Source organism: Akebia trifoliata, chromosome 5 (genome assembly GCF_017979445.1).
Source record: "Akebia trifoliata isolate Shusen 1 chromosome 5, ASM1797944v1, whole genome shotgun sequence".
Lineage (NCBI taxonomy): Eukaryota > Viridiplantae > Streptophyta > Magnoliopsida > Ranunculales > Lardizabalaceae > Akebia > Akebia trifoliata.
The window spans coordinates 4604446-4626483 of NC_141379.1; the positions used below are offsets into that span (position 1 = coordinate 4604446).

General features: G+C 34.6%; 1 protein-coding gene and 1 pseudogene across 7 annotated transcripts; one reads left to right on the forward strand and one right to left on the reverse strand.

Annotated features, from left to right (window-relative positions):
* The first annotated feature begins 410 nt into the window (after nt 1-410).
* LOC147401140 (S-adenosyl-L-methionine-dependent methyltransferases superfamily protein) lies at nt 411-16732 on the forward strand. Of its 7 annotated transcripts, none has more exons than XR_015178345.1 (8): nt 428-1136; nt 1209-1401; nt 1559-1668; nt 12829-12907; nt 13030-13097; nt 13992-14058; nt 15936-16015; nt 16164-16732. XR_015178345.1 is itself a non-coding variant. In XM_086442302.1 (7 exons), the coding sequence occupies exons 1-7, from the start codon at nt 906-908 to the stop codon at nt 16117-16119; spliced, it is 765 nt and encodes a 254-aa protein (XP_086298428.1). In that variant the 5' UTR covers nt 427-905; the 3' UTR covers nt 16120-16240. The 7 variants fall into 7 exon arrangements, 3 of the variants coding, with proteins under 3 accessions (XP_086298428.1, XP_086298427.1, XP_086298430.1); XR_015178344.1 differs by having other exon boundaries at nt 16103-16242; XR_015178346.1 differs by lacking the exons at nt 15936-16015; nt 16164-16732 and adding an exon at nt 4480-4607 and having other exon boundaries at nt 411-1136.
* A 3315-nt stretch (nt 16733-20047) lies between these two features.
* Nucleotides 20048-21776, reverse strand: LOC147401141 (protein JINGUBANG pseudogene; annotated as a pseudogene).
* Nucleotides 21777-22038: the final 262 nt, after the last annotated feature.

Consider the following 22038-nt stretch of genomic DNA (forward strand, 5'->3'; position numbering starts at 1 on the left):
GGAGAGAAGAGAAACTCAATTTCTCTCATTTTGGATTGACAGGAGAGAAATGGTGAAAATTTTGAAATTTTAAAATGTTATAAAAAAAAAATTTAAGGACAAAATTGAAATTATAATTTTTTTTTTAAAGGGTTCTCTCCATATCTTTTCTCCTCTCCCCATTTAGCAATCCAAACAGAAGAAACTCATTTATTTTTCTCTCAATTTCTCTCAATTCAAAAACATCATTTTAGAACTCATTTTGACGTCTCGTCACGGATGAGTTTTTTCGATACGTTTGAGACGTCTTGTTCAACAATTTGGTATCACCCAACAATGAGACAAACAAACAAGTTAATGTATCGGACAAGATTTAAAATCCATGTTCATTTTTCTCATTGTTGAACGCTTTCTACTTTCTAATATGTCATGAACTAGATCAAAATCATTCTTAACGAATCCATAAGAAGTGGTCCAATTTTTATCATTGAGTCTGAGTAGAGATCAAAGATCTTAAGCGATCGATCCAACAGAAAAACTCAAAAGTTTTGAAGATAGGGTCAGTACACCATGAATGAAGAAAGCCCTGACCATTGGCCCTACCCCCCACAAGGAGATACCTTAGCGACAAGGAACACTGCTACTGTTGAAAATAGGGTTGTGCTTTCGAAAATAGATTAAAAGACACAGAAGAGAGAGAATGAATGCATGACAAAAGAAGGATCGAAGCTTGACTAAAAGGAGAGGATCAATGTAATTGAATTTAGCCAATGGTTTGGGAGATGCATGATAAGCTCCTTCGAACGTCTCGAGACGACTCAGTCTTGTTCACGGACGAGACGTCAAAATGAGTTTAGCATGATCCGAACACAGCGTAGGTTGCCATTTTAATAACTTTTTCTTAGGGACCTAAGGAGCGCGCGAAAATGTCAATTTGGTGCAACAGGATCCCCAACGTCTCTCATTCCCTCTCTCAACCGACTTTCTTCAAACGCCTCGTAACCTCAAAAGTAACTATCTCCTCTACTTGCAGGGCACCCAGAAGAAAAACCCTAACCACCTCCGCAAGCCTCACCTCTCCTCACCTTGAAACCCTAACTTCCCACCAAAAAGATCAGATTTCTCTCTACGTCGATGCTCTTCTGCAATGGAACCAGGTATCATCTCTCTCTCTCTGTAACTTTCTCTCTCTTGCCTTCTAAATTAGGTTTCGATTTTGTATTCCGCAGAGAATGAACCTTACTGCTGTCACAGAGACGAGCGAGGTCATGAAAAGGCACGTTGACGACTCACTGGCAATCATCTCTCCCATACGGAACTCCTATCTATCGCATTGTAGTTCTTCATGCGAAAATCTTAAGCTCGTCGATGTAGGCAGTGGCCCAGGCCTTCCTGGATTGATCTTCGCTATTGCGTGCCCAAGTAATATTTCTCCAACCAACCCAATGTATAAGAATTCAAGTTCTTAGTCTCTTAAATTATTGGTCATTCTAGAACAAGTTATGAGAGTTTCAGTTTTAATTTGGTACATTTTGTTGGAGATTGAAACATGGGTATGCGATACTTTTGTGATTTGTAGGTTGGAAAGTTACCCTTTTGGAATCGATGAATAAAAGATGTATCTTCTTAAAGCACGCCATTAGTGTTACTGGATTGTCTAATGTGGAAGTTTTACGTGCAAGAGCAGAGGTATAATTTCGTAAAGTATTTCCATTGGTAAGTTTGTTATATGCGTGTTGGTACTAATAATTACTGGCCAATGTATGATGAAGAACAAGGAGGATTTAATTGACATGTGTGCGGCCAATCTATGAACTGAATCATGCATTCAGCGAGTCCTGTATACACAAAAACTCACCCTTTTACTACAAAACGTGTTTCATTCATTTATATTGTTCCCAATTTTTTAACAAAGAGCAAAGAAACTAAATCTAATCGACATGTTTCCTGGTGACAAAAGCTGTCATCATTTTCCGAGCAACTATATTGGATCTATGGTAAAGTTAAGTTGAGTCCTAAGCAGTAACATCTCCAGAGTAACGGCATTGCAGACTTATCAACATCTTTCTTAAACTAGGAATTTTGATAAGTTACCATTGTCTTAGATGGTATATTGGTCAAAGCCTTAATTTTTACTCATTATGTAATGACATGAAGTACTGACCTTGTCTGTCAGTTTTGAGTTTTGATTTATTCATATGTCAGAAGTTCATGTGTCTGAGAAAATATGCTACAAGGAATGTGATATTGGTGTGGCAAATACTTCAAATCCTACGGCAAGCATGATCAGCAATTCACCATAAATAAATGTGATCCCTGAGACCCTAATTGTGTCAGGAATGGAGCTTATCTATATTAAAGTGAAGGATATCTTTTTCATTGTTGGACATTTTTATGATAACCTGGCCTTCTGAAATAGAGTCGGTACTTTGAGTACGATAGAAATACATTAATACCTTTTATGCATATTTCTTTCTTTCTTCTTCTTTTTATGAGTTCAAAATGTTTGATGTTGCCAACGAGTAAGCCTGTTTTCTTAATGTGACCAGTAACTCAAGGCTGGGGGTTTTGAACCCAAATAGGTGGTATCAACAATCCCAGAATTTTCAACTGAGTGTGCAGGTTTTATATGTCGTTGTTTTTTGGGTAAGGTTGATTTTAAGGTAGTCTATGCAGCACTTGCTAGCATTTGAGCTTATCCCTTGTTTTGAGGTAATTGATTCTCCACAAACTGTCCCAAACCTTTATTGCTATGCCATTGTTGTCCTTGTATGTAACCACATAAAAACTGTCCCAAATCTTTACTGTTGTCATGGGTTTGTCATTTAACCTAAGGTTTAAGCTTCCACCAAGTTCAAAAAAATTGAAAATTTCTACTAGAGCTTGAGAATGCTGGAACATTGTGGACTTCTTTGAAAGAGTCTCGAGGGTTCTTCTATTAGATTGTATTTATTGTACAGTGTCCCCAATTGAATGTAAGAGGAAATTTTTAGACTTAGGGTCTAAATATTTTAGGATGGTTCTAGATTGTAGAAAGTTGTAGAGTATTCTAGAGAATTTCTTTAACCCTTGGATCATTGTCACGTATTTTGATCGAAACCATCAATTTCACCTCCCCAAGTCTTTATATGGGAGAAGATAGTTCATTTATAACCAAGCTCGAAGAGTATGGGTATACCTTTAAGAGTTAAGATAAATTTTTTTTTGAGTATTCTGTTTAGTAGGCGAGTGCTTTAGAGAGTTGAAGGAACTCCGAAGATTCTTAAGCCTAGTGAACATTAATAAAAGAGTCGTGATAATCTGACCACCCCACGTGGCATACTCAATCGACTCCCTTGACGTGGAGATAACTTCCAGTCCAACTCTCATTTACTTGCGTGGCTGCCACGTAAGATCTCACCACGTTAGCCACAATAAAGTAAAATAAAAACGCAGATTTCTTCTCCCCTTTCAGATCTGAAAAACCCTCTCTGAACAAAAAAAACCCTCTTCTAGATCTGAGTGGATTGGGAACCCCTTTCGATACTTCGTCCTCTCCCCTTTTGTCTCTTTGTCCTCTCCCCTTTCAGATCTCAATTTTCAAAAAAAATCAGGGAGTTGGTTCTCCCTCTCGATTACAGTGCAAGTTCTCATCTTCTTCCAACCTCGAAGACGGATCTTGGAGTCGATTGAAAGGTAAATATTCTTCCCCTCTCTCTCTTTGAACAAAAATATGTTATTGGTGTAGAATTTGTACAATTTTAAAAGTTTTTAGGGCTCATCTCTGCTATTTTAGATTCTCTTTTATAGCTTGCTTGTTGATGACATGAACTTGAGTTTGATTTGGTTTTCACTTTTCTTCTAAAGATTACACGAAATTAGACAACTTTGTGTGGAATTTTAGGTTTTTCTTTATCTGATGTTTGAATTTTAATACTGGAAACTAGGGGTGTCAATGGATAGCTGAAATTCGAATTCGAAAAATTGGATATTATCCGAAAATTTTGGATATCGGATTCGGATGTTATTTTAAAATTCAAATGAATTTCGGATACGAATTCGGATATTGCGATATCCGATTCGATAATATCCGCTCCGATATAATATATGTATTTTGTATTCATGTTTTACAACAAAACATTTATATATGTATATATAAGCTGTGTATTCATGTTTTACAACAAAAACTTAATTTGTTTTTATATCTTCTCTCAACCCACACGAACCAGTCGAAGTAAATGGAATGACGATGGTGTTTCGACCATGTGGGGTTGCAAGCTCCTTCTCCGGCCGGCGAGCATGCAGGTACGTATTTTCTCTCTCTCTCTCTCTTCTTTTCTCTCGGTAAAACCCATTTTTCGATGGTGCGAACTTCATAACCATCGTCTTCTTCGGCTATCCATTGATACCCCTCTCTCTCTCTCTCTCTCTCACACACACACACACGTAGAATAAAACCCCATTTTTTTTATTCAGATTCGAATGGAGTTGAAAAAATAAGAAAATCAATTTTTTTTACAGGGTAAAACCTCATCGTCTTCAGCCCTCAGCCCTCATCGTTTTCCACAATCTCAACCCCTCTCAGTCACTGTCAGAATCTCTCTCGGCGGCTCACCTTCGGCATCGGCGTCCATTGACAGGTCGAATCGGTCGAAATCTCTCTCTCTCTCTCAAAACCCATTTGATTTTATTTGTTTTTTTTTTTTCCGGATAAATTTCGGATAATTTTCGAATTGTAGATTTTGTATTCGAATCGGATAATATCGGATATCCGATAATTTATTCGGATACGAATTCGAATATTCGTTAGTGATATCCGATCGGATTCGAATTCGAATTCGGATAGTACTAAAAACTTTCGGATTCGAATTCGGATATAACACTATCCGATCGGATATCTATCCATTGACAGCCCTACTGGAAACTATAAGGGATAATTATTTTCTAGTAGAAGTGAAAATCTGTGAAATTTAAGCTTCTCTATCTGTTTTATTTAAATTTCAGAATTAGAGGCTTTTGCACTAGAAATAGAAAGATATTATTGAAATCTTTCAGAAGATACCCCCTTTTATTTAAAAACTAAATAAAAAAATAAAGATAAATCAAGAGAAATAAGCTTTAGAATTTTTGATTTATTAATTTTCAAGGTTACTTTGAGCTTTTTTTTTTCTTCTCTAACTTAAGTTTCCATTTGTTTTCTTTAATATTTATTTGGAATATAGGATATGGAAGGGTTGTCGTTGAATGATAAAGAGAAAGAAAAAGAAAAAGAAAAAGAAATGAATGAATGAGAAGAAATTCCATACAATTTGGGTGAAGATGATATAAATCTGGAAAAGGGAAATTACGTTTAATTCAATGGATGATTCTTACAATTATTATAAAACCTATGCCAAAAGTATAAGATTTGGTATTAAATATAAAAACATGCGGCGTGATGAAGACAACAAAGAAGTGATAAGATGCACGATAGGTTGCGTTAGGAAGGGTAAATGTGATTCTCTGATCAATTGTTCAAATTCAACACAACTTTCATCGAGAAAAGGATGTTAGGTTAGGGTTAATGTAAAACGACAACAAGATGGTCTATGACGTTTAATAACAGTTAATCTTGAACATAATCATTTGGTTAGTCCAAGGAAGTCGAGATTTTTTTACTCCAATAAAATATTGGATGAGCGGGTGAAAAAACAACTTGAATCGAATGATACAGTTGGGATACCACCCTCAAGGGAGCTTAATTTTTATAGAGTACAATCGACCCCTTTCATCATCCTCAATAATATTTTGTAGTTCATGAGGGAAGAAGTCTTGGGGTTCAGTTTCTATTTGTCTATTCTCTGAAGCCATCTCATCATCCTCTATATTATTTTGTAGTTCATGAGGGAAGAAGTCTTGGGGTCAACCTCTATTTTTCGTATCTCTAAAGCCATCTCATCATCCTCAATAATTTTTTTCAGTTCATGAGAGAAGTTTTGGGGTTCAACCCTTCCAATTTCTTATTACCACCCCTTCCCCTCCTATGGAGGAGGCCTGAGAGACCCATCAGCAAATAGATTCAGAGTTGTTCTTACAAAAAGTGCATACTAATCGAGGACCTGAGAAGTTTGAGTTTCATAATTGCCTTCGGTGGTTCTTAGATGTCTAGGTACAATTGCAAGGAGTACATCACCACGTGTAAGTTTAATTGGGTCACTAAACAATCACAAATTCATAAATGATAATAAATATCATAGATCGAATCAATTATATGATATATTACACACATCAATTTCCAATATTGTGGTTCAGGTTTCATCTGAAAGGTATAACAAGATAGAGAGGGCGTGGACAACCTGAAATTGCATGGGCAGTCTAAGAGGCATTTCCAAAAGCTTGCTGGGACCCGAATTTCCAAAAATCAACATGACACGTTTTAAACAGTAACTGAGAATGAAAACATACACCCTAACTAGGCAATTCCATTTGGAAATGAAATCATCAAAATAATAGTCCCTAAACTTGTAGCCTAGGTGATCAATAACAAGAAGCCACCTTAAACAAAAATTGCCTACCCATCTTAGTATAACTTGAAGCCACCTCTTTAGAAGACAACCAAAAAAAGTAGACACCTTAGCTTTGAGATGGTGATTCCTATGCTGCCACTGACTTTATAAAAGTACCTCCTGTCAAAAACACAATCATGAATGTATCATAGAAGCCTCATTTCAAAAAATAATGTTGATAGCATATACATAACATAGTGTGTGATCCGCAAATATTGTTAATATTAATTACAAAATAACTCATATGCAAGTTTAACAAAATGTATGCTCAAAATGCTCAATATTATTTGATATTACCAAATTGTGCATCCACTCCTGTAACATGAGTTGCTGCTGGAAAGTAATATTGCCTTGGTCATCCATTAGTACAAACGAATGTGGAGGATTGATGAAAGTTCAATTCATCATGGCTTTGGTGCCTATCGACTCTGAATTTTCCTACAAATTTTAAAAAATAAATTATACCCACAAAAAAATGTGCAATACATATATGTACCTGCTACCATTTATTTAATTCGCTGCAATATTATGGCTTTCTTGTGTTCCGATGGTTGGTTGCATAATAGATATCTCACGTTGATTGAAGTTGTTCATTTCTCCCACCCGTACCTATACACATCATATTCATTTAACACTATGGTTAGTAAATTAGTTGTATTTAGATAAAAGCCATATCTACTAAACACAACAAAGACTAACCTGTTGGTCATTATGGGTCTCATGGTTCTTTGATTTTTTTTTTCTTTGAGTTGTTTCGTGCCTATTATCAAATTTTAAATTAGAATCTTATTTTTTAACATATTAAAAAAATTAAAAAAAAAATACTAACCATTTTTTTCTTCTTGACATTTACTATTTTCTCAACTGTTGACTTCATTCTTTCACGTGGTCGCTCTTTCTGCTTAACTTGAATGTGATCAATAACTTTGGTCCTATTTGTTTCTTCATGCCCAACACTTCCACTTGGGTGACTATCAGAATCCTCCTCATTGAAAGCTAAGCATTCTTCATTTAATTTTTTAATCGCATTTAAGGCAAACTTGTATTTCCTTTCTGATTTCGTCCCAAACTCTGTAATTTTATGACAATGCATTTCATCATAACATTCCATCGGGGCACATGCAAATATACTTTCTCGACTCTTGAGGCCATGCAGACGTTTAAAATCTTTTCTCCATCGTTGTAAGATGTATTAGGATGGAAGCCCTTCGACATCATGAAAATCAAGAATACAAGTTGCATGCAATACCTCGAGACTCAAATGAACGGTATACATTGCATCTCATGTTCTTTTGCATTGAAACAAACTTCAATTTTTTTCATAATGGCTTGACTAAGCACCTCAATGAGCACCCTTTCTTTTATTTCATAGAAATAAAGAGGTCCATTTTGATAATCAAGTATGTGTCGATAATTCTCCACCTTCTTTACCTTTTCTTGAAATTTTGAAAATATGTTGCTTGTGTAAAGTGAGCGTAATTACTCCTCTAGAGGCATAGTTGAGACTAATTCGTGTTCTTTATGAAATGAATGAAAGCTAAAGCCTCATTTTTAGACTTTCTTTCCAATGTAACTTCATACTGGCTGAGAAATTGCTTCAAAGAAGTCTTTGTACTTATATATCCATAAAAAAAATGCATTCATATTTTCAGTGCTTTGAGTCATAGACATTCCTGTCCAAAATTGATCTTTCAAATATACCGGTACCCATTTTTGTCTAATCTCATATAAGGATTGAAGGCATTCATAATCTTGCAATGCAAAACCTTCAACCATCTCTCCCTATACTAGCTCAAACTCTTCCACTTTTAATGAGTCATACATTGTCTTTGTCAACTTAAAAACTATAGATTCACGTTCTTTGTTAGCACACAATTTCTCGGGAACCTTCTTCATTATGTGTCACAAGCATAGACGATGTCGAGCCATAGGGAACACCTCAAACACAGCTCCTTGAATAGATTTGCACTGATCAGTAATTATTGCATTAGATATACATGATAACCAAGCGGTAAACAACCATATATAACTTTCCATTGATTCACTTGAAAGCAACCCACAACCCTACCAAATTGATTGTTCATGATGATTGACTCCGACAACGGGTGCAAATGGCAGATCATATTTATTTGTTACATTGTGTCAAATGAAATGACATCACTAAAATATTGATAAGATGCTCGAGATCTTACATCGGCCTAGAACACATGCCTTAGACGTCCCTCGCCGTCAATGTCCATCAAATGGTAGCAGTGTTATCAAATAGCATATGCGACCATATGCGAAATCGCATATGACATATGCGGTAGGGGTGTCAATGGGTACCCATTTAACCGAAACTGAATTGGAGTTGGAACCGAATATCCTAGTTCCGGTTTCGGATCCCTTTTTATTGGAACCGATTTGAGCCGGGTCTAAAATAGAACCGTACCGATAGGAACTAGAACCGTTAGGTTCTATCCAATGGGTACCTGAAACTGATTTATTTTTTCATTTCTTTCCATACTATATAGATAATTTAAGTTATTTTTTATTTTAAAAATAAATGCATGTTATATAAAATTCTTCAATTTTTCATATAAATTATGATTGAAACTTAAAATGAGTTAATCTTCTAAAAAATTATTACTTTTAACAAAGATAAATTTTTATTTTTGAAAAAAATAATTCATTTGTATCTTAAGTATGACAAATTATAACGAAGTTAACAATTTTGTTGATAATATGTTAATTTTTTGAAGGGAATTTTTTTTTATAATGATTTGAAATACTTTTTTTCTCATTCGATTCTTGAGAACCGGAATCGATGGGTACCCGTGATTTTTGTCGGTTCCGGTTCCATTTATTTTGGAATTAGCCTTGGAACCGACAAGAACCAGAACCAAACTAATATAAGGGTTATGGTTTTAAGTTCCTTAGGAACCGACCCATTGACCCCCCTAATATGCGGTCGCATATTTCACAATTTTTTTTTATTTCAAAAAAATAAATAAAAACAGTAAAAAATAAGAAAAAAAAGGGCAAATGTTAAAAAAATTAGAAAAATATAAGAAAATAAAAACAAACCTATAACAATACATTTGGATTTTGGATAGCACTCATTTTTCAAATTGATTACATTTAGTCATTTAGTAACAAGAATAAAAGATCTCAAGAAGCTAAATAGTTAATAATATATAAACCATTCATGATACGAAAGTGGCCTGCTTTAATTATCAAGTTTTAGTTCTAAATAATTAAAGTGGATTCTACTTTAATAGTTTAATCATTGGATACTATGATCTTATGCTAGAATGCATAAACTCAATATTTTGAAAAAATAACGTAAAAATAAGATTTAAAGAGAAGATATGTGAGCGAAAGGATAAAAGAAATAACTTAGAATAATGCTGAATAGGGGGGTGGAAATAGGGTAGTTGTTGGAGAAGATAGATTAAAGAAACTTGAATTTAATGCTCCAATAGTCAAATCATTGCCCATTGGAGTAATATGCGATCGCATAGTTTTGTATGTCACGGAATAATGAACCAGAAATCCTAAATCGCATATGCTATCACATTTGACAACATTGAATGGTAGAAATTTGAATTTTGTTTTTGCATGCGCATAATATACCATCAAATTGATTCAGCATCACCTTCACCAAGTGTCGAACACCTTGCACCATCGATGTAATTTCTAGTAGCTCTTTCACTGAATAATAAATTATCTATGCCCCCCACTCATGTAGCAAATGAAAGAAAGGATTTGCATATTGGTATCCCAACCGTATCATTTAATTCAAGTTTTTTTTTCACCCGCTCATCCAATATTTTATTGCAGTTAAAAAATCTTGACTTCTTTGGACTAACCAAATGATTATGTTCGAGATTAATTATTGTTAAATGCCATAGACTATCTTTATGTCCTCTCACATTAACCCTAACCCTAACCTGACACCCTTTTTTCAATGAAACTTGTGTTGAATTTGAACAATCCTTCTGAGAATCACATTACCCTCCCTAACGTAACTTATCGTGCATCTTATCACTTCTTTGTTGTCTTCATCACACCACATGCTTCTATATTTAATACCAAATCCTATACTTTTGGCATAGGTTTTATAATAATTGTAGGCGTCATCCATTGAATTGAATGACATTCCCTTTTCCAGTTTATGTCATCTTTACCCAAATTGTGTGAAATTTCTTCTAACTCATTCATTTCTTTTTCTTTCCCTTTATCGTTCAATGATAACCCTTCCATATCCTATATTCCAAATAAATATTAAAGAAAACAAATGGAAGCTTAAATTAGAGGGATAAAAAAGCTCACAGTAACCTTGAAAATTAATAAATCAGAAATTCAAAATCCTATTTGTCTTGATTTTTTTTTTTTTTTTTTTTGATTTTTTATAGATAAAATGGTGTATCTTCTGAAAGATTTCAATAATGTCTTTCTATTGCCAGTGCAAAAGCCTCTAGTTCTTGAATTTAAAGAAAACAAATGGAAGTTTAAATTTCATAGATTTTCAATTTTACCAGAAAATAATTATCCCTTATAGTTTCCAACATTAAAATTCAAACATCAGATAGAGAAAAACCTAAAATTCCACACAAACTTGTCTAATCTTGTGTAATCTTTAGAAGAAAAGTGAACACCAAATCAAACTCAGGTTCATGTCATCGACAACAAGCAAGCTATAAAAGAGAATCTAAAATAACAAAGATGAGATTCAAACATTAGATAGAGAAAAACCTAAAATTCTACACAAAGTTGTCTAATTTCGTGTAATTTTTAGAAGAAAAATGAACACCAAATCAAACTCAGGTTCATGTCATCAACAAGCAAGCTATAAAAGAGAATCTAAAATAGCAGAGATGAGCCCTAGAACTCTTAAAATTGTACAAATTCTACACCAATAACGAACTTTTGTTTAGAGAGAGTGAGAGAAAGAATATTTACCTTTCAATCGACTCTGAGATCCGTCTTTGAGCTTGGAAGAAGATGAGAACTTGCACTGTAAGCGAGAGAGAGAGAGAGATCCAAGGGGAGTACTAACTCTCTGTTTTTCTTTGAAAACTGAGATCTGAAAGGGGAGAGGACGAAGAGACGAAAGGGGTTTCCAATCCACTCAGATTTGGAAGAGGATTTTTTTTGTTCAGAGAGGGTTTTTCAGATCTGAAAGGGGAGAAGAAAACTGCGTTATTATTTTATTTTATTGTGGCTGATGTGGTAGAATCTTACGTGACAGCCACGTAAGTAAATGAGAGTTGGGCTGAAAGTTCTCTCCACTTCAGGGGTGTCGATTGAGTATGCCACGTGGGGTAGTTAGATTATCACGACTCTTAATACAAGGGATGATCAATATCTTCATTTGAGTTTTTGCCAAGTATGCATTTTGATTTTATCCCATGTCTTTAATTTTCCATGCATAATCAACCCACTAGTCTTGGGATATTGTTCTTGAGCCAAAGTAGATCCTGCTGGGCAATGCTTTGTTTCATTATAATGCCTAGTCACCAAATTCTTCGACTTATTGGATCTTCCTCTGTGGTTGTAGATTTAAGGATCTTCCTCCATGCCATGTGCAATCCTGGGAATAGGAGGTGCCAAAAATGTTTCTTTGTAAACCCATTTGCAACTCATGGAGTCCTTGCATGATGCAAATGTTTATTCATATATTTATATGACTTTAAGACATCACCTTATATGCATGTATTCTTTCCATGTTCTATGCTTAACATGAGCTGAAGTTTATTAATGTATTTATCTTGCACTTTACAGTAAATAAAATAAAATGTACAGACATGTCAGTGTACTGTGTTTTTTTTTGGGGTCAGTGTACCTGAACTTCGTATCAATGTTGGCCTCGACACTCATATTCATGTCTTTGTTGCATAGGTGTTATAGGAGAAAAATGGCCGAGGGAAACTTGCCGGCCACTTTTTACCTATAACAGTTTGTGATGCCTAATCTGGTGCAGTTAATCCGTGAAACTTGTCGATATATTTCTTTATCTCATTTCTATATATTTTTCTTTGATATTGATGCTGTCCTCATGGTGGAAGAATTGGTGCACAAATATTAGATCCTACAGTTTTACATTGACTGTTTCAATCTGACCACATAGGACGAAGCTTCTGAACGTTATACATTTTGACATGAATGACCTATCTCACCACCTATTTGTTGGGATATTTCTGGTTTTCATTCTGCTGCCTTTCATTTACATTCTTTCTATAACTATTATACTTATACCATCCCATACCTGCTTCTTTTTTTTAAATTAAAAAAAAAAAAAAAAAAACCGCAAACATATGTTCCAAACTGTGTTATAGGACAGAGTGTGGGCCAAAGTCTTGATTTCAGAGAGTTGTCTGATGTAGCAGTGGCAAGAGCTGTGGCAGAAATGAGAGTTTTAGGTCTGGTGTAAATTTCTAATCCTGATTTGTTTTGATAAGTTAATCCTGATTTTCTTTATGCGTCTTTCTTCAACTGTTTTATTGCTTAATTTATTGTTTTTAACATTTGATTCCCTTTTCAGCTGAATACTGCCTTCCCCTTGTTCGTGTTGGTGGCTTGTTTGTAGCTGCAAAAGGCCACGATCCTCAGGTATGCAATTCTCTTTCCATAACCAATTACATTTTTCCATTATAATCAAAGGGATTTGCTCATATACTCCATATTGGCCTGTCAGGTTGTGTTTTAAACATAATACATATTTATACCGTCTCTATTTATTGTCCTAGATCATATTCTGTGTCCTAAGACCTTTGCAAGAATTCCATTATCATATTCTGTGTACTAAGACCTTTGCAAGAGTTCCATTGTTTTCCATATATAAGATGGCATAGCACTACAGTTGAATCTCCATTTTTAATTTCTGTAGGAGAGCTTTCTTTTACACAGTTTTGAGTTATTAAGCTTATAAAAATCTCCTTTCACATTGGTAATAGTGACTTGGTGCTTGGAAGATTGGAGTAGGTGCACTATGAAATGGAGAAAATCTGTTTCTAGATTCTTGTGAACTAATTTGATAGCATAAAAAAAGGGCCGGGATTGGGTGACTCGTGAGAGAACACATGATCCTGATTGTGTAAACACAAAATCCAATGGTTGGGATTCATACTTTATTCAATATATTTTATACTTATAAAAAAAAAACTTATCTCGAGGAGAAACCCTGACCATTGTATTTCGTGTTTATATGGTCTGGATCATGTGTTTTTTCATGAGTTACTGGACCCCGACCCTAAAATCCCCTTCATATTAGCATGTACAGATACACACCCATACTTCATACACGAGGGACAACTATAAACTTGGAAGAGCAGAAAGATGAAACATCATGCAACCTTAATTCCTGAGGATTAAAATATGAAACATATGACTGAATGACAATATACAATACTTATTTGATAACATAGTGTAATGCCCTTTCTATCACAACTGTGCTAGGTTAATTGAAGTTCTTTTCCATTTTCTGCTATTTGATGCCTGGGACAGGAGGAAGTTAAGAATGCGGAAAAAGCAATTCAGTTATTGGGGGCTTCTGTGTTACAATTGTGCCCAGGTCTGGTTTTCTGATATTTCATTAATATTTCACATATATTAGGAATTAAGTTGATATAAATTCTGGGTTGTTACTAGCTTGGTAATTGGAAAATTTACAATGTATATATCATTTTCCCAAGTGACTGTCAATGAGTTCTATCCTACTTCTATATTATGTAAAACTACTTGAAATGGTATTTTTCTCTTTGATCAGCTTACATTGAGTGATGGCTATTATTATTTTTTTTTTTTGATACATGGGTATTCAGACTTAATCCGACTAATCCCATGGACATGCCCGTCACCACTTCCAGCACATGCCTTGTGTACTTGGCCTTTTAAAGCTCTAGGGTGGTGGCCAACAAGGGGTGACGTGATTCGAACTCAGGACATCTGCTTCCCAAGGCAAGGTCCTGCTCATCTCACCAACCCCTTGTTGGTTATTGAGTGATGGCTAATTGTTTCCTAGTTTGCATAAACATGAAGTCTAGCAAATCTAGCATTTTTGGATGCTAAAGATCAACCCTTTGGTGTTTATATTAAGGCTTAAAATGGGACGGATTTTATCCGAAATCCGAGTGATCTGAATCCGAATTTAGCTGGTTTGATTCCTTTAAGTATATCCAAATTAGAATATGATTTGAATATGGGTTGATGTCCCTTGATCCAAGTTAGATATGGATCCATCCCTATATCTGCCAAGACCCAAATGATATATTACATTTCAAGTTGTATTTTTATATTTTTTAAGTTATTTTTCATCAACCAACAATGGTTAGGTGTAGTGGTCAAGGTCTCTCTTCAAAATGGAGAGGTGTTAAGATCAAGTCACCATTTGACCACATTTTAGCAATTTTATTTGAAATAACCTTGAAGTGTTTGACATTATCTTATCCGAATAAATTAATTCGGTCGGATCGGATCCGGATATGGATTCAATGAAAGCAAAATGGCTTGGATATGATTTTAACTGACTTAGATCCGGATATGGATATGGACATGCACATATCCGGCCCGAATCAACCTGTTTAAGCCCTAGTTTGTATGGAATTAGCTTATAAACATTGTATTTAAATTTTGACATATTTCCACAAAATATACTGAAATATTTTCATTCCTACAAGGTTCAATATGAAATTTAACCAACCATTTCTTTTTGTATATATTTCAGTTGGAAATTACTATTCATTTTGTGAAATATTTATGTGAACAGTGAAGTTCGACCTCTATAATCAATTTTCAGATATAAAAATACAAGATTTCGATGGAAATGTTTTGAAAATAATAAAATTCAACTGGCGTCCTTTTAAAAAAAATTATTATAAAAATGTAAATAGAAGTAACAAAAGACATAAATTTACTTTTAGGGACATTTTTAAATTACATTACAAATAATATTCATTCATTAGCAAAAATAAATTATGATTCGTTAAGTATTTATATATCATATTTTTTTTATATATATTCTAAGCCTATTAACATGTTCACATAAGTATGCAAATCTAGTCTTCCATGTTCTAATTAGTTGGATAGATTAGGAATTTATTCATACATATTTTAATTTTTTATTATAGAAAAACAGTAATAATGCGTGAATGTAGATACTTAATAGTTTATTCATTTAAGCAAGTGTCTTACATATTAAGGCATATATTCAGTGTAGAATATAATTGTTTTGGTTATCAGGGTATTGAATGCATGTGCCCGATGTAGCAGAACTCAGTTTCATTTCTACACTTCATATGGTTTATTGTAGTTTTATGATTCATGAGCCTGTCTTCATGTCCATTTTATCATTTTCTACAGTTCCAATGGAAATTTCCTCAACATTTACATTAAAATTGTTTTAATTTTCATACTAATCAAAATATTTCTATGAAATATTTTTGTTTCCAGGCTGAATGAAATAAACCTCAAGCTGAAATTTAATAATTTGCTTATAACCGTGGTTTTCATCAGTTGAATATCTACCTCATGTAAACTTCCAATTAAATTTCATTTCTATTTAGCTATCATTTTCTAAATAAGGACACAGTTCACACAATATTTTTCTGTGTCTACAGGGTACATGCGTTATTAGCACACTTGTCCATGCTCAACTAACATGTCTTCTATTGTACCCAGTGGAATCACACAGCCCATATGGACAGCGAACTGCTGTTGTTTGCTTAAAAGATCGTCCAACCCCAAGGAAGTATCCTCGTGATCCTGGTACACCGGCAAAGGTACCGCTGTAAATAATTCACAATGACCCAATTTTAAGTTTGTTTTGACCCTCATTAGGTCATATTATGTGGCTATTGAAAACTTTGAAATGGGGCAATTTTTTTAAAGAACGAAACAGAAATAGATTAAAGAGTATTTTTTGCTCCACGTGGACAATTGATTTGGTTTTATCAAGTCTCTTTTCAATGAATTGCAGCTTCTTAACCATTTCTTCCTAGTGGTTGGTTAGCAAAAGATGGTCATACTTGGATGAAAGTTTGGAAGTTAAATGTAGTCCTTCCAAGCTGCTTGTTAAGTTTGGTGACTTTGTTCTATTATTTTCTGTTTTTGTACATTGTCAAGTGTCTTAATTGGTCAAATGTTGCTTACATTTGTTAGTTTAGGTACATATGCCCTTTCAATGCGGTAACAACTTGGAAAATCCCCTTAAATTCCTTGAGTGGAACGTACTCAAGATTGACTCCAAAGTGATGCGAGCATGGAATGTGTTTTAGTCTGCATAATCCTTGCGTGGTAAAATCGTCATCAAAGCCTTATCCCAATATTTTGAGTTCAGTTGGATGAATCATGTTCTTTCGACCAATTCTATCTTAAATAGTATGCTTTTCAAAATGCAATGTCATTTCAAAAGCAGTTACCTTGGCTTTTATTAGGGACAGACGTGGATCCCTTGATTTTATTCTCTTGTTTTTTTTTCTTTTCACCCTTACTTTCTTCTGGTTGTCTTGTCTCTTTAGTTGGCAGGTCTTCTTGACTTCGACATTCTTCTTGGCTTTTGTTTAATATAATTTATATTTATAAAAAAAAATACAAGATCTAATTTATGAAATATTATATTAATATAATTGAATTAGTCGTTTGGTTTGTCGAATGAAACAAATAATTCATTGCAAATCACCTTTAGATAAAAATTTTCTAGTAAAACAGGCATGCACCAAGTGCCACGATGAATGACGATATGATCAATTGTCAGATATGTACCTTAAGGATGCCAAATAATTTATTGCTTATAACTATCCAACTAATACTTTAATTTATCTTTGTACAATAAGTGTGGACACTATAAACATGTGACATGTATACTCCTGATATGGTTAAGCAAGTCAATAACTTAATCTTACTACGCTCTTATTCTTGCTTGGTAGGGAGTAGTTGGTGCTATTTGTATAGGGTCTTGGCCACTATTCTTCTTCTTTTTATTTCCATCCTTTTCTGCAGCACAGGAACTGAAACAGGTTCTGTATAAGATATATATATTTTTTAAATAATACTCGATTTGCTCATTTCTCTGAATTAAATTCCTTTTGACACAATTCTATGATGATATGACTAATGATCTTGATTTTGGCCAATTCTCTATTTTAAATTCAATCTTTTAGGTTAAAAGACATCATTAAAACATACTTTTTTTCATGACTTGGGCACTTTTACATGGCTGGATATGTCTGAACATGAAATATGAATGAAATTAAAAAAAAATTGTTTTTGTTTTTTTTAATCATCTTTAGGAGTAATGGATTGGGGTTATGGACCCCTTTGTGTCCCAAGTCTTTTAGATGAATGTTTTTCACACAGAATAAAGAATGCAAGTTTGAAAGGGAAGGATGAAAAAGTTAGGCTATGAAAATATTGGCATGGGAGATGACTTTTTACCTAACATCCACTCCACTTGCAATTAATTAAATGGTCGAGGATTTGAAGCTCTAACAAGTGTAATTAAATAACCTTAAACACTACAAACAAACACGAAACCTCTTCACCTGATGCAGCTCTAGATTGGGTTGAATGGCGATAAACCATTGTTTGTTGCTATTGATGATTGGTTATGGGTACGTATTTCAACAGTATCATCTCACCATTGACATTTAAAAAGATTTTCTCAATTAGGATGAATGGACTCAACATGTTAAACTTTAATAAAATCAATTAAAATAAGCTTATAAAAATATAAATCATACCCCAGCCCTAGTTTTCAAATTTCTTGAATATTTATACACTCAACTTTATGCAAAGGACCTCTGTAAAATATATTCAGATACATATTTTATACAGGGAATCTTCCTTAAACCATTAGAAATATTTGGTATTTGAGAGGTTCTTGGTTGGTAAACCTAGTTAGTCTTGGAATGGGGGTTTAAGAACATCATTATCATCATCTTTGAAGCCTAATCCCAATATTTGGGGTCAATTAAATGAATCTTATACTTCCATTTAACTTTGTTTAATGTCACGTCTTTTATTATTGAAAATGAGTTCATATCTGTTTTGAATTTCAAACGTATAAAGAGAAGTCAAATAATGCCGAATGTAAATCTAATCCTTGTTTATTTGAATTCCAAAGGTTTTATTGACAAACGACGAAAAAGGATTTATGTTGCCAACTCCACTATTTGGTGTAAGGTGGGGTCGCTGTAATTTACACACTTAAATACTAAAATCCATTTCTTGGTTGGTAAAATAAACCAATTTTAATTCCTAATTTCCCTTGTTTAGTCAATATCTACTTTAGGAATCAAAGCATTTTCTGAGAAACAAAATTCTTTTTGAGTTGTTCCATGTGACTTTTTCAAAGAGTCGAGAATGTGATCTCTAGAACATAGATGAGGGGAGAGTGAATTAATGTTTTTTTTTTTCCGGGACTTAATGACTTTTATGCCCTTTGTCTCCTTAGGTCCCCCCATCTCAACCATCTTTAATATAGAATTCAAGATAAAATAGTTGAAAAATGGGAGAATTAATGGCTCATGCCACAAAAGAACTAGGCAAAGTATGCCATGACACCTTTTCCCCCCAACCTCCGCACCTATATATATATATATATACTTTCAGGCATCCTTTAAAATAAAAAACCAAAGATAAAATAAACAGAGTGATAGCTTCCACAATGCCCACAACTACATCTTCAAGCATGGTTACGAGTCTGTCTGCATATTGTCCCCTTTACATTACATTTCCAATCCAAAATCCTCGATAAAGGTTGATTGCGTTGGGGTGTCGGTGTAAAAAATCGACGATCTCCTAATATGATCATGATCAAACATGTCTTTATGAGAAATTAATAGATACAATGAAAATATGAAAAATTAATATAACTTGTTTGTAAGAGATAAAATACCAAAGAATGAAAGTTAAGAAAATTGATGGATACCAACACGTCACAATATTGCTTGGGTTGTGTGAGAAGTAGACATATTGAACAACTGCGAGTAAAGAAGTTAGTCCAAAAGTGTAGGATTTATCTCTTCATTTGAAACTTGCGGAATTTACAAGAAAGTGCTTAGAGTTAATAGATACAATGAAAATGTGAAAAATTAATACAGTAAAGAGTAGAAGTTAAGAAAATTGATGGATACAAATAGCACACACAAAAAGTTGGAAATAGAGATGATGTAATTATAGTAATTGATAGAGATTAGAAGGATAGAATTATAGGCGTTAGGTGAATAAATCCAGTAATAAGAAAAGAGTAATGCATGCGGTCTTGATATGCGGTTGGGTACACGGCTGACGTGGCAAGGACACATAATCATACATCTTTTCTTGTGTATCCCGATGAAAATGATCTATGGTTTTGTGCCCTTGCCATGTCAGCCCCGTTTCATCAGGACTCTTTTTAGAAAGATAAAAAGCTGCAAAAATAGTACAAAAAATATGCTTTTTCGTAGGTACTTCACTACAATTCTCATATAATTTATTCCGAAAATGTCGGGCATTAGGATTGCATTGAATGGAGAATATTGTTCATGTTGTTGACCCCAAATAGCTGGTATAGGGCAATATTTCAAGTTATTAACAATAGTACAGCTAAAGCTCTAGTTGATAATTAAACTCTTATTAAGCTCACATAAATTTTAGAGTACATTACAACCTTCCAAACAAATCACCACTTGAAACTATTGAAACTTGAACAAATCAAAGAGACCACCCCTCGAAAAATCGGAGTAGAATCCTTACAGATGATCATTTTCAGAACTCACCCCTCAAAATAATAATATTAACTTTGGTGAAAAAGAAAAAGAAGAAAAAATTTACAATAAGCTCACCATTATTTACAGATTGAAAAGAAAGAAAAAGATAAATAATATATAAAAAAAAAAACCCACACATAGATACCCCAAAATCCTACTAAAGAAAGGGCACCAAAATCTGCCACACTTTGATGTCACAGTCCAAACTGCCACTGTAAACTAGGTAAGAATTACCATCTTGGCTTGTAGAGTTGTAAGGATCGATGGCCATAGTCAAGCACTTGATTGGGCCTCTATGTCCTTCCAAGATTGCCAAACATGAGTAACCTTTATCGACACCTCTTCTCCAAATTCTAACTGTTTTATCTGCCGATCCACTACAAATCAAATCTGACACTACGGCCAAGCACAGGATTGCCTTGGTGTGCCCTCTGAGCGCACCCACAACCACCATATGAACACCACCGCCATCACTATTATCTTTCTCCCAAACGATGATTGATCGATCACATGCACCCGAATACAGAGTACACCCATCAGTGCTTAGCGCTAACGCGTTAATTGCAGATTTATGTTTCTCTAGTGTAGCTACTAGTGAATGTTTCTTCTCCCCATGGACCTTCCTCCACACCTTAATTTTAGTGTCTGCCGATCCTGTGTAGACGAAACCATCGTTAGACAAAGCAACAGAATTGATTGCATCGTCATGGGCGTTGCTAACCGACTCCAAACACTTGAAGTTGGTGGTTCTCCATATTTTGAAAGTTCGATCCCATGAAACTGAGTAAAGAAGGGACCCATCTCTCGATAAGGCCAGTGCAGATATGGCGTCGACATGATGGACCCATGTGCATTTCTTGTGCCTACGCACTTCGACATAGTTCTTGGGTAGTACTAGTTTCACGACACGATCAGTAAGTGTAGGAAGCGTGGCCAAACACTTATTCTTGGTGTGGTGGGTGTCGTCTTTATCGATTTGCCATACTCGTATCTTGTTATCCTGGTGAGCACTAAACAATTTATTGTTAGACACTGCTAGTGACTTCACCGCACCGTTTACAATAGAAACGATATTGTTTGTTGAATTATCATTGATAGATTCTGAATTCAAAATATCACGATTCCATACTCGAATTTCCTTGTCGGAAGAACCGCTATAGAGAAATTTACCCGCAAGAACGAGGGAGAAGACATAGGAAGAGTGGCCTTTAAGAGTTGTGATGCATTGGTGGTGTGTTATAGAAGGGTGGTGTTGGGAAGTGAGGGAAGCAACAGATGGGAGACTTGGTTGAGAAGAGAGAGAGGTTGATTCTGAGTGAAGATGGTTAGACTGAGATTCAAATTTCTCATCTGTATGAAAGGACAAGGGACACGACACAATTCCCATATTTCCAAGAGAGAGAGAGAGGAATGTGGTGGAAGAAGGTAAGGTTCATATTTAAGGGTGTGAAGGGGGTATGTGGCTTACTTTAGCAAAAGGAAGGATGGTGATGAAGAGGGCGTATTTTAGCAAACAGAGGGAAGGGGTCAAGTTGGTGAGAGGAGTCATAGTGGGCAATTGGGTTGCATCACCGTATGGGGCATCCAATCATTTTAGATTAAACTCATATAAATATAATCCAATGCTCCCATGTAAAGACATTATAATTTGGCAAAGTTGTGCTTCCTTCCTTCCTTCCTTTGTGCTTGATTAAGAAATGAAAATTTTATTTACTCAGAGAAAAGTCAATCTAGGATTTCAGATAATTTTGGATCGACTAATAATAGAAACTCACGTGTATTGAAGGTCTCCCTAATTAACAAAA